The 12,351-nt window shown below is 41.1% G+C and overlaps 1 protein-coding gene across 1 annotated transcript in view; it reads left to right on the plus strand.

The window, feature by feature from the left end:
* The first annotated feature begins 7,468 nt into the window (after positions 1 to 7,468).
* The window catches only part of LOC133377960 (membrane-spanning 4-domains subfamily A member 15-like), a 54,213-nt gene continuing 49,330 nt past the window's right edge, over positions 7,469 to 12,351 (plus strand). The window contains exons 1-2 of the mRNA XM_061612747.1: positions 7,469 to 7,705; positions 10,313 to 10,435. Coding sequence (XP_061468731.1) covers positions 7,469 to 7,705; positions 10,313 to 10,435 — 360 coding nt within the window. The remainder of the gene's footprint in view (positions 7,706 to 10,312; positions 10,436 to 12,351) is intronic.

The following is a 12,351-nucleotide window of genomic DNA, read 5'->3' on the forward strand; positions in this document are numbered from 1 at the left end:
TTGCCAGGTCAGAAGCATCCCAAATCCTGGGATTTCAGGGGTGGGCCCTAGTGATGTCATGGGGTGAGTGATGTCACGGGGCAGGCCCTAGTGATGTCATTAAGCATAATATGTTGTTATGTGCCTTCAAGTTGACTATGACTTATGGCGACCCTATGAATCAGCGACCTCCAAGAGCATCTGTCATGAACCACCCTGTTCAGATCTCCTGTTCAGAGGAGATATGATAGAAGTGTATAAAATTATGCATGGCATTGAGAAAGTGGATAGAGAAAAGTTCTTCTCCCTCTCTCATAATACTAGAACTCGTGGACATTCAAAGAAGCTGAATGTTGGAAGATTCAGGACAGACAAAAGGAAGTACTTCTTTACTCAGCGCATAGTTAAACTATGGAATTTGCTCCCACAAGATGCAGTAATGGCCACCAGCTTGGACGGCTTTAAAAGAAGATTAGACAAATTCATGGAGGACAGGGCTATCAATGGCTACTAGTCATGATGGCTGTGCTCTGCCACCTAGTGAAAACCAGTTGCCGGAAGCCTCAGGAGGGGAGAGTGTTCTTGCACTCGGGTCCTGCTTGTGGGCTTCCGCAGGCACCTGGTTGGCCACTGTGAGAACAGGATGCTGGACTAGATGGGCCACTGGCCTGATCCAGCAGGCTCTTCTTATGTTCTTATGAGATGGATTGATTCCACAATGGAAGCCACAGACCTGAACTTACAAGATCTGAACAGGGTGGTTCATGACATGCTATTGAAGGTCACTGATTCATAGAGTTGCCATACGACGTTATTGACTTGAAGGCACATAACAACAACAAATGCTTTAAATAACATACATAAATAAATTTTGGAGTCACTGTGGCTTGAGTCTCTTCCCACTTTTAGGAACAAAGGAATCTGCCTTATACTGACTCAGGCCATTTTGGTACTATCTAGCTTAGTATTGATGACATGGACTAGCATTGGCTGTCCAGGATTCCAGGCAATAGTCTTTTCCAGAAATTGATTTTTGGACCTTTGCATGCAAAGGATATGCCCTACCAATGAGCTTCAACCCTTCCCTTCTTTAAAAAAGTATCCTTTAAGATTGCTCTTTTCAATTCACTAACGAACGCACATCATACTTAGGGCAGATCCACACCATTCATTTAAAGTACATTCAACGCCCATTTGAAGCACATGAATCCCACCACAGAATCATGGGAACTGTAGTTTGTTAAGAGTGGCGAGAACTGTAACTGTCAGGGGGAAACAACACTTCCCAGGATTCTTTAGGGGAAGTCATGTGCTTTAAATGCGAGTTGGATGTGCTTTAAATGTATTGTGTGGATCTACTTCATAAACTCTGCCTGCATGTAAATAATTTTAATTAATTTTTCAAAGTGGAAATGTGTACCGGGTGATCATGGGCTACTCACCATCGCTCAGTCTAATCTGCCCCTCAGAATGAAAACAACAGAGGGGGATAGTGACCACCCCGAAGAAGAAGGGTACACTTCAAATGTAGACAAAATAATAAACTACAACCATAGTGTGAAATCAAATACTTATTGGGACACAGTATGAAGAAATATTTATATAAGCATGACTGTCAACAATATTTATTACTGACACAATCTGTAGATATTTATAGTGCAATCCTATGTTTGTTTACTCAGAAGCAAGTCCCAATGTATTCAATGGGGCTTACTCAAACAGGGAAGTGTGCAGAGAATGCACCCTCAAGTGATAAGCAGGGCGTTGGAGTTGGAGATGGAGTTGTGGAGTCGGAGTCAGGAGCAATTTTGGGTGGACTCTGACTCCTTCATAAATGGCAAATGTATATTAACTAGTAATAACAAATTTACTGTAGTAAAATGGTAGCACAAGACATTTCATCACCACCACATGAATCCAGAGCTTGGAAAAGTTACTTTTTTGAACTACAACTCCCACGAGCCCAATCCCTGGGGCTGATGGGAGTTGTAGTTTTAAAAAGTAACTTTTCCAAGCTCTGGATTCACGTGGTGGTGATGAAATGCCTTGTGCTACCATTTTACTACAGTAAATTTGTTATTACTAGTTAATATACATTTGCCATTTATGAAGGAGTCGGAGTTGGAGTCGGAGTCAGACAGTAGAAAAATAGAGGAGTCGGAGTCGAAGCTCTGGCATACTGACTCCACAGTCCTGGAAGGAACTTGTTCTTTCAACAAGCCTTTTAAGTTGAGACCTTATCCCAGTCTGCACCTGTGTTGGAATTGCTTTTTAATATTTTTTAAACTTTTTCTTTTTTTTAAGGTGTTTTTTAAATCTTTTAAAAATGTTCTTAAATATGTTTTAATATATTTTAAAGTCTGTTTTTATGATGTTCTAAAGTGTTTTTAGTGCTTTTATTTGTGGCCCTGGGCTCCTACTGGGAGGAAGGGTGGGAGATAAATCAAATAATAAGTAATAAATAAATAGATAAATAAACTTCATTCACCCAACCCAAAATTCAGAATCATGTCACTTTAAGCTGTTTTGCAACTGTTTATACTTGTTTTATGGTTATTGGATTTTAAAGGGATTTATTTCTTATTGTAAGCTGCCTTGGTTTCAAATCACCCTACCTCACAGGGTTGTTGGAAAGACTCCACACACACTGCAGATATAAAAATACATACACCCCATATAATAGCTTATTGTCAAACCAGTTGGTCATTGCAGAACATTTTTAAAAAAATCAGTATTAGTTTCCTACGTAATAAAAACTGTGATACCTAAGTAAACGCTGCCTAATTGCTTTTAAAATAGGATTGGAGGAGGAGAGAAAGATTTGCAACACAAACACCATTCTTTGCTATGTTTACTCAAAAGTCCCATTAATTTGCAGCACAATCCTAACCATGTCTACTCAAGTCCTATTGAATTCAATGGGGTTTACTCCAGGTATGTGGGGTTAGCATTGCACCTTTACTTCCAGAAAAGCGAGTATTGGATTAAAGCTTGGGAAGGTTTTCAAAACACTGTCCTCTTCAACACAGTTTGACTCCTGCACACAAGAGAAAAAAACCTGAATGCTATATACTTACTCAATTTATGAGATTTTCAGATAAACAGATAAACAGGAAAAACAACAACCATTTTCTGCCATTGCAATGAGGTCTAGGCACTGCCTGGAGGTCAACAAATCACAACCCTGACTTCACTTATTGGCTACAATCCTGAAAGGGCAGGGTTAGAGCAGCCTGCTGTGAGCTGATTTAACAGATCTGTTAAACAGATTAAACAGTTGTAGGGGGGCAGCTGACATTTTGTGTATATCTTGTGAACCAGACCACCTAGAAACTTAATTTTTTTAAAAAATAAAGCTGAAAGTCCGGAGATCAAGGTGACTCACCCGGAGAGGATCCCCAAAATCCAGAGTATCTGGGCAAAACCAGGACACCTGGCAACCCTACTTGTCACCACCCCAATACCATTATGAGCACAAATCATCATGAATGAGCAATAAAGAGAGCATCTCTCTTAGAAGCAGTGGTTAAAGAAATGTATTCTGATGTATTATTGTGTGTGTAAGTAAGTAAGAAAGCTGGCTGTCAATCCATGCTGGTATATGTTCCAAAACAGGCAGGCTTCAAGCTTCAAGACAGCCATGAAGGAACAGGTACTTAGATCTCATTGTCATGCAAGATACAAGTTACTCAGATTGAGGAGTGGCAGCTCAGAGGCTCGGACTTTATGGATCCTGGTAGAGAGTGATTGGCCCTTGAGGCCAGCTGACTGAGTGCTCAGGCACAAAGCACAGAGTTCAGCCTGCCAGACTTGCAGTGGAAACAAACAGAGCACCTTCCCACCCTTGATAACAGATTTACCCCAGACACCAGCTGGTTATTCTTTGGCGGGCCAGGAAGGAATTTTTTCATGCCATCCTAATCTGTTGTGGATAGGTATGTTTTTTTGCTTTCCTTGGGCAACCTTTCTGCTGATAGATTAGAATTTCTATAGTTTCCTTTGCACTGGCATTGTCACAACCTGGCAGGCAATACAGAAAAGAGGTTGTATGTGTGGAGAGGTTATGCTCCTGTCCTAATATTTTTAACAAAGGGATGGGAGAGGCTGCCATCATAGCACCTGAAGAACACTTGTAGCATGGACAAGGCAAGCCAGGAAAAGGACCATTTTAGCTGGTCAAAATTAAGTTTGTTGTCAATGTAATTAATAAAGATTGTGGCAAAATCCATCTCATTATCAATGCCTGCCTCTTTCTTGCAACTACAGCAATGGTCTGGATGCAGCCTTAAGTAAAAAATGAGTTCAAGGTTTCCACTGTCTGCAACTCTGATCATGCAAGGTTCCAAACTGCATGAAAGCCTACAGACGGAGAGCTCTTCATATGTTGCATGGGGAGCTGTTCATATGTAGTCTTCCTTTTTCTATGCATCACGGCCACAGCCGCGAAGACACATGACATTAGGAGTGAGGTCGGTGGTGCAAAGCCACACAAGGAGTTCTCTTCACCTGTATAATGGAGAAAGGGAATAAAGTGCAAACAGAACACTTTCTGGCAAAATGTCTTGTGGAACCTTTTCCAGGGTTATTACGGAAAATTCCAACTGTCTCTTTTCTCTTGATTTCCATTCTGCCGCCCTGGGCTCCTGCTGGGAGGGTGGGATATAAATCAAATAATAAATAAATAAAAATAAATAACTTCTAATATCTAGGAAGCCTTACAGATTTGCCATTGCATTGACTGGTTTTGCTGTTAGGAGGGAGAAAGGGGAGCCTCAATATGCAAGCTTTTACTACCTCAGGATGACAACTGTTTTTCACCATGACAGCATAGCCACAAGTTGTGAACAGCATCCTTCTTCCCATGTCCGTTCAAGTGGCATGGGCTACTGTGATGACTCTGGATCAGTTTCCCTTTGTTAGGCTAGTTCCAAGCCAGGAGTAAGAAGCTAGAAGGCCATTTTGGGCTCTCTGGCAGGGATGAGAAAAATATCTGAATATGAATTATTTATTTATTTATTGCATTTCTATACCGCCACATAGCCAAAGCTCTCTGGGTGGTTTACAACAATTAAAAACATTAAAAACAAATATACAAATTTAAAAACACATTTTTTAAAAAAGCAATTTAAAAACACATGCTAAAATGCCTTGGGAGAAGATGAATGTGGAGTACCGTGGCAGAATGGGGTGGCAGAGGCAAAGGCCACAATTCCATTGGGAGGGCAAAAGTCAAAGTCTGATTAATAAACACATTATTGTTTTCATTATTTCCTGGTGACATTGGAAATACATTGAGAGGCGGAGAAAAAGAAGATCAGGGGTGCAATGTAAGTACTTTGAGAGTTAAATTAATTTGGGGACTGTGCTTAATCTGATCGAGAGCTTAGCTCTGAATGAGATAACAGTATTTTTGAACAGTTGCAGGTAGCTTTCCCTTCCCTTCTTTATAGGGGTGGGATCCGGTGGCCAGTGCTGCTTTGAAAGCAATCTCTCAACAAGCTAGTATTGATTCGAGTTTGTTCTTTGTCCACTAGCTGTTGCAATTGGTTCCCCTCCCTCGGAAAAATATTGATATCAATATCAATATTAGGAAATATTGATATTTTGAAAGGAAATAACAGAGGAAATATCAATAAAATATTAATATTAATTTAGATGTGGATTAATTTTTTTAAAAAAAAATCAATTTCTGAAAATAGCCATGGAAAATCACTACCTAAAAATCTGATCTGCAACAATAGTGAATAAGTAAATTAATGGAAAATTTGGTACCAAATCCAAATTGGGCAGAATTCTACCACATCCTACTTCTGAATAACCAGAACCTCTCTGAAAAACAGAAGGCACCTGTCCCTGAATGAGCGAGCCTTGAAGCTTGTCTTTAAGAAATCAACAACTGCCGACTGAGGATTCTCTCTCTCTTCTCGGTTTGGAGAAGCCTTGGTTCAGGAAACAGCCAGGAATCAAGGATGATTAGGATGTCCAGTATTAGTGTTAGTATACTAACAGCAAAATCCTTTGCATGTTTACTTGGAACTACGGGTGGGGGAGAAATTAAATTTTGTTTGCATTTTAATGAGAAACTGCCTCGTTCACTCTTCTATACCTAATATGCCAACAGAAACACAACTATCCTTCAAACTTTGCACTTCCCTGAATTTTGTGATGCAGGTCTCCAACCAATGTGTACAACAATTGCTTATAGTAGTGAAAATAACATACAAAATGCATTATTTTAGGGCAAATTGCTTGCCAAAACATGTATATTAGCCAAAATGACATACAAAAATGTGTTAGGGGAAAATTGCATTAAAATGTTAATGAATTTTTGTGATAACTTTTTTTTAAAAAAATTCAGTTTGCTGTGAAAATGTGGAGCACTGAATTTACGAGAAACCTGAGAAATAAATGGAGAGAACCAAAATTAACAGATTTGTCTATTCCTACTCGGAAGTAAGTTCCATTGCATTTAGTGGGTCTTACTCCCAGGTAACAGTGCTAAGGCTAAAATTCCATACATACTTGCCAGGGAACAAACCTTGTTGAATATAATCAGAGTTATTTCTGGGTAAACATGCATAGGATTGCACTGTAAGAGTTCCTTTGCAAATGAATGTTTTCTCACAATGCTCCCACTGCTGCTTCCACCGAGGGTTTTATTAGCATTAAGCAATATCAAGAGGCATCCTCATCCCTACGTAATGGAAAGGAGCAAGGGTTAGCCCTGTTGCCATGGGATACCTTTGTAGTATATAGACCAGGATTAATATAATTTCTACAGTATTGATTGTAACCAAGGTTGACATAACTGAACAAATATATTATTTACCGTAGGCGTCAGGAACCTTTGGCCCTCAGATGTTGCTGAACAACAACTCCCATCAGCCCTAGCGAGCATGACCAATGGCCAAGGATAATGGGAGCCATAGTTTAGAAACGTCTGGAGGGCCAAAGGTTCCCCACACCTGGGCTAACAGAAAGCTGGGGGGGGGACAGGAAAATGAACAATCCTGTTTTCCCTCTCCTCTCCCTGTCCTCCCATTCTGTCAGCATTCCATGGCCACTGAACACACTCAGGCCTCACTGGACTTCTTCTTGTTGTCTCCCTGTCCCCTTAGTTTCCCCCCTGAAAATAATGTACTTCTGCAAACCCGAGGGTTCCCCCAAGCCTGCTCATACAGCCTCCTTGTAGCACAGGCTTTAATCCTAAACTAGACTTCATTTACGTCCCTTTCTTTCATTCTGGGACAAGATGAGGAAAAGTCTCTCATGCCCAGGCAAGCTGCTGCTCTCTGTGTGGAAAGAGCACACAGGAATTACTTATCAAGTACTTACTCCTGAGTCAATCCACTAGCAGGCATCCACGTTCAGGTTTCAATATGTGTGTGTGAGAGAGGGAGTGGGAGAGAGATAGACTGTAATATTTATTCAAATCTGAGAGGAGGGGATGTGGTTCATTATTTAATTTATTGTTGCAGAAAACTTCGCTATGGGAACAAATCCAGTGAGACTGGCAAATGGAAGACTGCTATTCATGCCACCAAATGGTGCCAACATAATCCAGGCAGGTCAGGGAATCCCTGCTACTGTTATTCAACCAGCAGGGAGCATACAACATGCACAGTATGTAGGCCAGCTAGTTGGAAGCACCAACAACCAACCTCAACAGAACCCTCAGCTGGGACTGTTGGAGAAATTCCTCAAAGTGGAGACCAAGACTCTGGGTGTAAGTGCCACTGATATTTGTTCATGTTCATAAGAAGGTACCTTATATTAAGTATTTGTCATCTAGCTCACTATCTTCTACTCCAGTAGGCAATCAGTCACAAGCAGCATTTTCTTTCCCATAACTTCTATGTAGGCATGGGAAGGAAGTTAAATTCATTTCACATTTAAAGCTGGATTTATCAAACTCACACTTTCTGAAACAATATGAGAACCAAAAGACAGCCATCCTTCGCAGTGCACACAGAGTCAAATTTTGCAGTGCAGTTCTCCAACCAAGGAAATGTTTACAAAAATGCATATATTATAGGCGAGTGTGCATAAAAATGAATATATTAGTGAAAATAAAATGCAAAAATGCATTACAAAAATGTGCTTGTTAGGAGAAATTCATACTAAAATGCTGAAGAATTTTCATAAGGATTTTTATTTTTTGAAAAAATGCAAATTGCTGCAGAAATGTGGAGAACAGAATTTAAGATTCAGAAAAGGAGAAACGTGGAGAACTAAGATTGATAAAGCTTGCCATTCTTACTTCTATCTGATCCCCTTAGGTGGAGATGTAGGGACTGAATCTGAGACCTTCTGCAAAGTACATGCTTTGCCTCTGAGCAACACCACATCCCCAATCCCTGACAACATGATTTCAGTGGTTTCCCAGTGGCATTGGGTAGAAAAAACTTTTCTGACCCACAGTAATGGTTAAGTAGTGTTCTCTGACCTGATGTGTCTCTATTACAGATCTGAAGATGCTGGGCCTCACTGGATGAATGGACTGATTGACTCAGACATGACATTGTTGCATCGTTGTAACATTTAAAATGGAAATAGTTGCTGGAGATGCTAATAATTATCAGGATCTAGAGATAGATGAATCTATCAATTTCAGTTTTTGTTTTTCATTTTTCTTAAGTTCTGTTTGCAATTTTTTAAAGTCCACATGAAAATTGGTCAATATTTCCCTTGTGCATTTCTCTGAATGTACATATTTTTAATGCAGTTTTACCTAATTTTTTCAATTTTCCAGCAATTTTGTATGACATTTTTTAGGTATGTTATTTTCACTAAATGTTTTTGCACTCCCCAATAGATACATTTTCGCACACTTTTTTCTGGATGGAGACCTGCACCACAACTTTCAAAAAACTGTAAACTTCAAACAGTAGCTGTGTTTCTGTTTGCATATTGTTTTGGGAAGTGCAGTTTAGGTAGGTTCGTATTAAAATGCCAAATAAACAGAATTTCTCTTCCATTCCTATTGGGATCATGGCAGGTAGGGAGGAGTCAACTCCTTTCCTCCCTTGCTTCGAGTCTGATGAAAATCACTCCAATAGAAACTTCAATTTGCATTGGGAGGAAATCTCCTATTGATGCATCTTGGATATTAAATACCCCACCTATCCATCCCTAGAGGCCTAATGCAGGTTACAAAAAAAGTATAACAATATACAAAATTAAGCCAAAATAAAATACACAATACAACATAGTCAAAGATTTACCAGACAAATCTTTGGCTGCAGGCCTCTAGGACTTTCACTAGTGAAGTGAGTACTTTCAGCAATAGATGGCTATATTTTAGCATGCTCTGATAGCTTATCTTTAAAGAGACTATATAAAGGTGTCACCACAGTATGAAGCATTCAGTTATTCCCAGAATGGACCATAGAACATCAGGGGTATGCATCCAGACTGGACAAAGCAAGTCTTCCTCAAAGCAGTCGAAAGTGAATCAAACTGATCTTGAAGCTTTGGAACTTCACAGGGTATTGGGACATGTCCTGATGCACATCTTTAGAGCAGCCCCTGCTCTGAAGGTGTGCATTGGAGTTTTGACAGCTGCCACAATATACACACCTTCAGAGCCTTTTCAGAATGCAGCCTTTATTTTTCTCCTGTGCAAGTCAATGAAAACTGTGTTATTTCTGTCAACTTGCATTAAGCAGCAAATAAAAGCTGCACCCCTGAAAACAGCTAATGCAAGGTAAAGCCAGCACCCCAGCAAGGACCCTGTTGCCCCAAGGGTGCTTGGCAGGGGGCATGCTTTCCCTCCCCACTACAAGCCATTTTAGGGGATGCAGCTTTTATTTTCCCCCGTGCAAGTCAACAAAGGCTGCCCTGTTTTTGTTGATTTGTGGGGTGGGGGATGGGAAGAGACATCCAAAGCTTTGGAAAACTAAAACAAGGATCTGATCTGGGTGCAAAGCACAGCAGGTTCTACCATAAAGTGGACTTGAGCTAAGTGGCCCCTATCTGAAGTACAGATTCTGTGCAGGTTCTGAAGTGATCCCTGTGCACATCCTTATTAAACATTATTGTAGTGGTGATCACGACCAGAAAAGTTGCCCTTGGTGGGTGAGTTGAAGTTCCTTTCCAGCAATTTGTATTTCATATGCTTCAGGATGAAAGTGTCATGAAAGGTGGAGTGTTCAATTCTTTTATGCGTTCTGGGTAAGGTAAGGAGCCTGTTTCCATTTTATTCTGACAAAATAACTTGCTGGGTTTTCATGGGTTTTAATGATATTTCCAGTCTTTGCTAAGGGGTCAAACCCCATGTTTTTTCCAGGACTCAGGGAAATCTTTTATCTTATTTGCATGTTTTCTCCTGTAGGCCATCCAGATCTTGATTGGATTGGTACACATTGGCTTTGGGACCATTGCAGCTTTTATTAATATATCACACTTCTTTGCATTGACCACCATTGGAGGTTACCCATTCTGGGGTGGACTGTTTGTAAGTACCTGTCTTTAAAAAAAACAGCATGCTTCACTGTGGATGGTTTTGAAAGTTGGTGTTGAAGATTTGTGTTGAAATTCCTCTTCAGCTGTTGACTTTCTGCACGCAGAGAACTAATGGCTGGTAAGCAAGCCATTACAAGAACATAAAAGCATGAGAAGTGTCTTGCTGGATCAGGCCAGTGGGCCACCTAGTCCAGCATTCTCATCGTGGCCAACCAGATGCGCATGGGAAGTCTGCAAGCAGAACCTGAGTGCAAAAGTTCTTGTGCTCTTAAACCCTCAGTACAGGCACCCCCTGGATAGCACCTCTTTCCTTTTGCCTATTTATTTATTTATCTGTCAAATTTCTATTCCACTTTTCCTCCCAAAGGAGCCCAGGGTAACAAACAAAAAGGAGTAGAACAATACAATTAAAATAAAAACATATGTATTACATCTAAAAACATTAAGAACATCTAAAAACATTTTAATACCGTCACATACCATCACAGCTAATAATTTCAATATTGTGGGGAATAGTATCTTTCAGCCATTAAATTCCTGGGCCAACAGGAATTCCTCCTGAATGTTAATAATGAGGGAGAAAGTTACACCTCACCAGGGAGGGCATTCCATAAGTGGGGAACCACCACCGAGAAGGCCTGTCATGGGTCAGCACCAACCAGGCAGCATCCAGTGGTGGCGGCGGCACCAGTAAGGCCTGCCCTGCCGATCCCAGGGCCTAAGATGGTTGATATTGAGGGAGGTGCTCTTTTAGGTACTTAGGTAAAAGAAAATGGCTGCCATAGGACTCTGGAGAAATGAATAGATCTGCACTCTATCAACTCAATGTTGATGTGGGTGCAAAATCTCTTCTCTGCCCTTGCCACTGGGTGATTTTCACCATACTAACAGAGATGAGGTGAGTGGATTCTGACAGCAAGACACATGGATAGGGTTGTCAGTCCTTCTGTCTTAACATGGCACCTGCACCTTTGAAGTGCTTGACAGAGAGCAAAGTAGCAGGTGCTGTTTTCCTCATTGTTCCATCCCTATGTTAGGTATGGCTTCAATGATAACTGTCAATTAAGCAGGTTGCAAAGAGGCAGGCACCTTCTATGACATGGCGGGTGGCAACCCCAGAGAATCTCAATTGGTTGCACAAGGGTGGCTGCTGGATAAGGTCAGCCTGGCTTGTGTATGGTCTGGATAGCACTGGATGTGGGGCACCTCCATACTTCTGCATTTGTTGAGGGCTGCTTATGGAGAGCTGCATGAGACACATGGACAGGGATGAGCAGTGGTCAGCAGCTGCAATGGATAGTCTTTGCCCAGATGCTCAATAGATGGGAGTGAATGAGTGATAGAGAGAGGCAGGGCTGGCCCTATCATTAGATACCTCAGATACCCAATGTGATAGATGCTAGGAGGTGGAGGGGCAAGCAGGAGCAGCCCCCCCCCAGCCATTCCTTCTGAGCCATTCTTATCCTTTTGCTCCCGTGGCAAGGATGCTTGCTTGATACTGCCCTTGGCTAGGGATGGGGGAGAATTTTGCTAAAGTTGGACATGGCATCAGACTTCCCTGTAGTTTGCATATTCACTATCTTTGTTTGCTGTAAGCTTCCGGGGCTTTCCCCAGCACTGGGAATTGCTGAATATAACAACTAGAGAGAGGAGGCAAGCACTAGTAGTGGTGGTGGTGACACACTGATGACACAATGCGAGAGCAGACTGGCAGCAAACAACAGAGCAGCAAATCAATATAAAAACATTTGAAAACAGGTAATCAGAATTAATCATTTCAAGTAATCTAAGCAATACAAGTGGGGAGGGAGAGAAGGAGGGAGCAGGCAGGAGAAAAGCAGCTGCAGAGTCCTGTTTTTCTATTGGGTGTATAAGAAAGAAGGAAAGAATTGATAGAAAGAACATTAA

This window comes from Rhineura floridana, chromosome 2, assembly GCF_030035675.1.
Source record: "Rhineura floridana isolate rRhiFlo1 chromosome 2, rRhiFlo1.hap2, whole genome shotgun sequence".
Taxonomy (NCBI): Eukaryota; Metazoa; Chordata; class Lepidosauria; order Squamata; family Rhineuridae; genus Rhineura; species Rhineura floridana.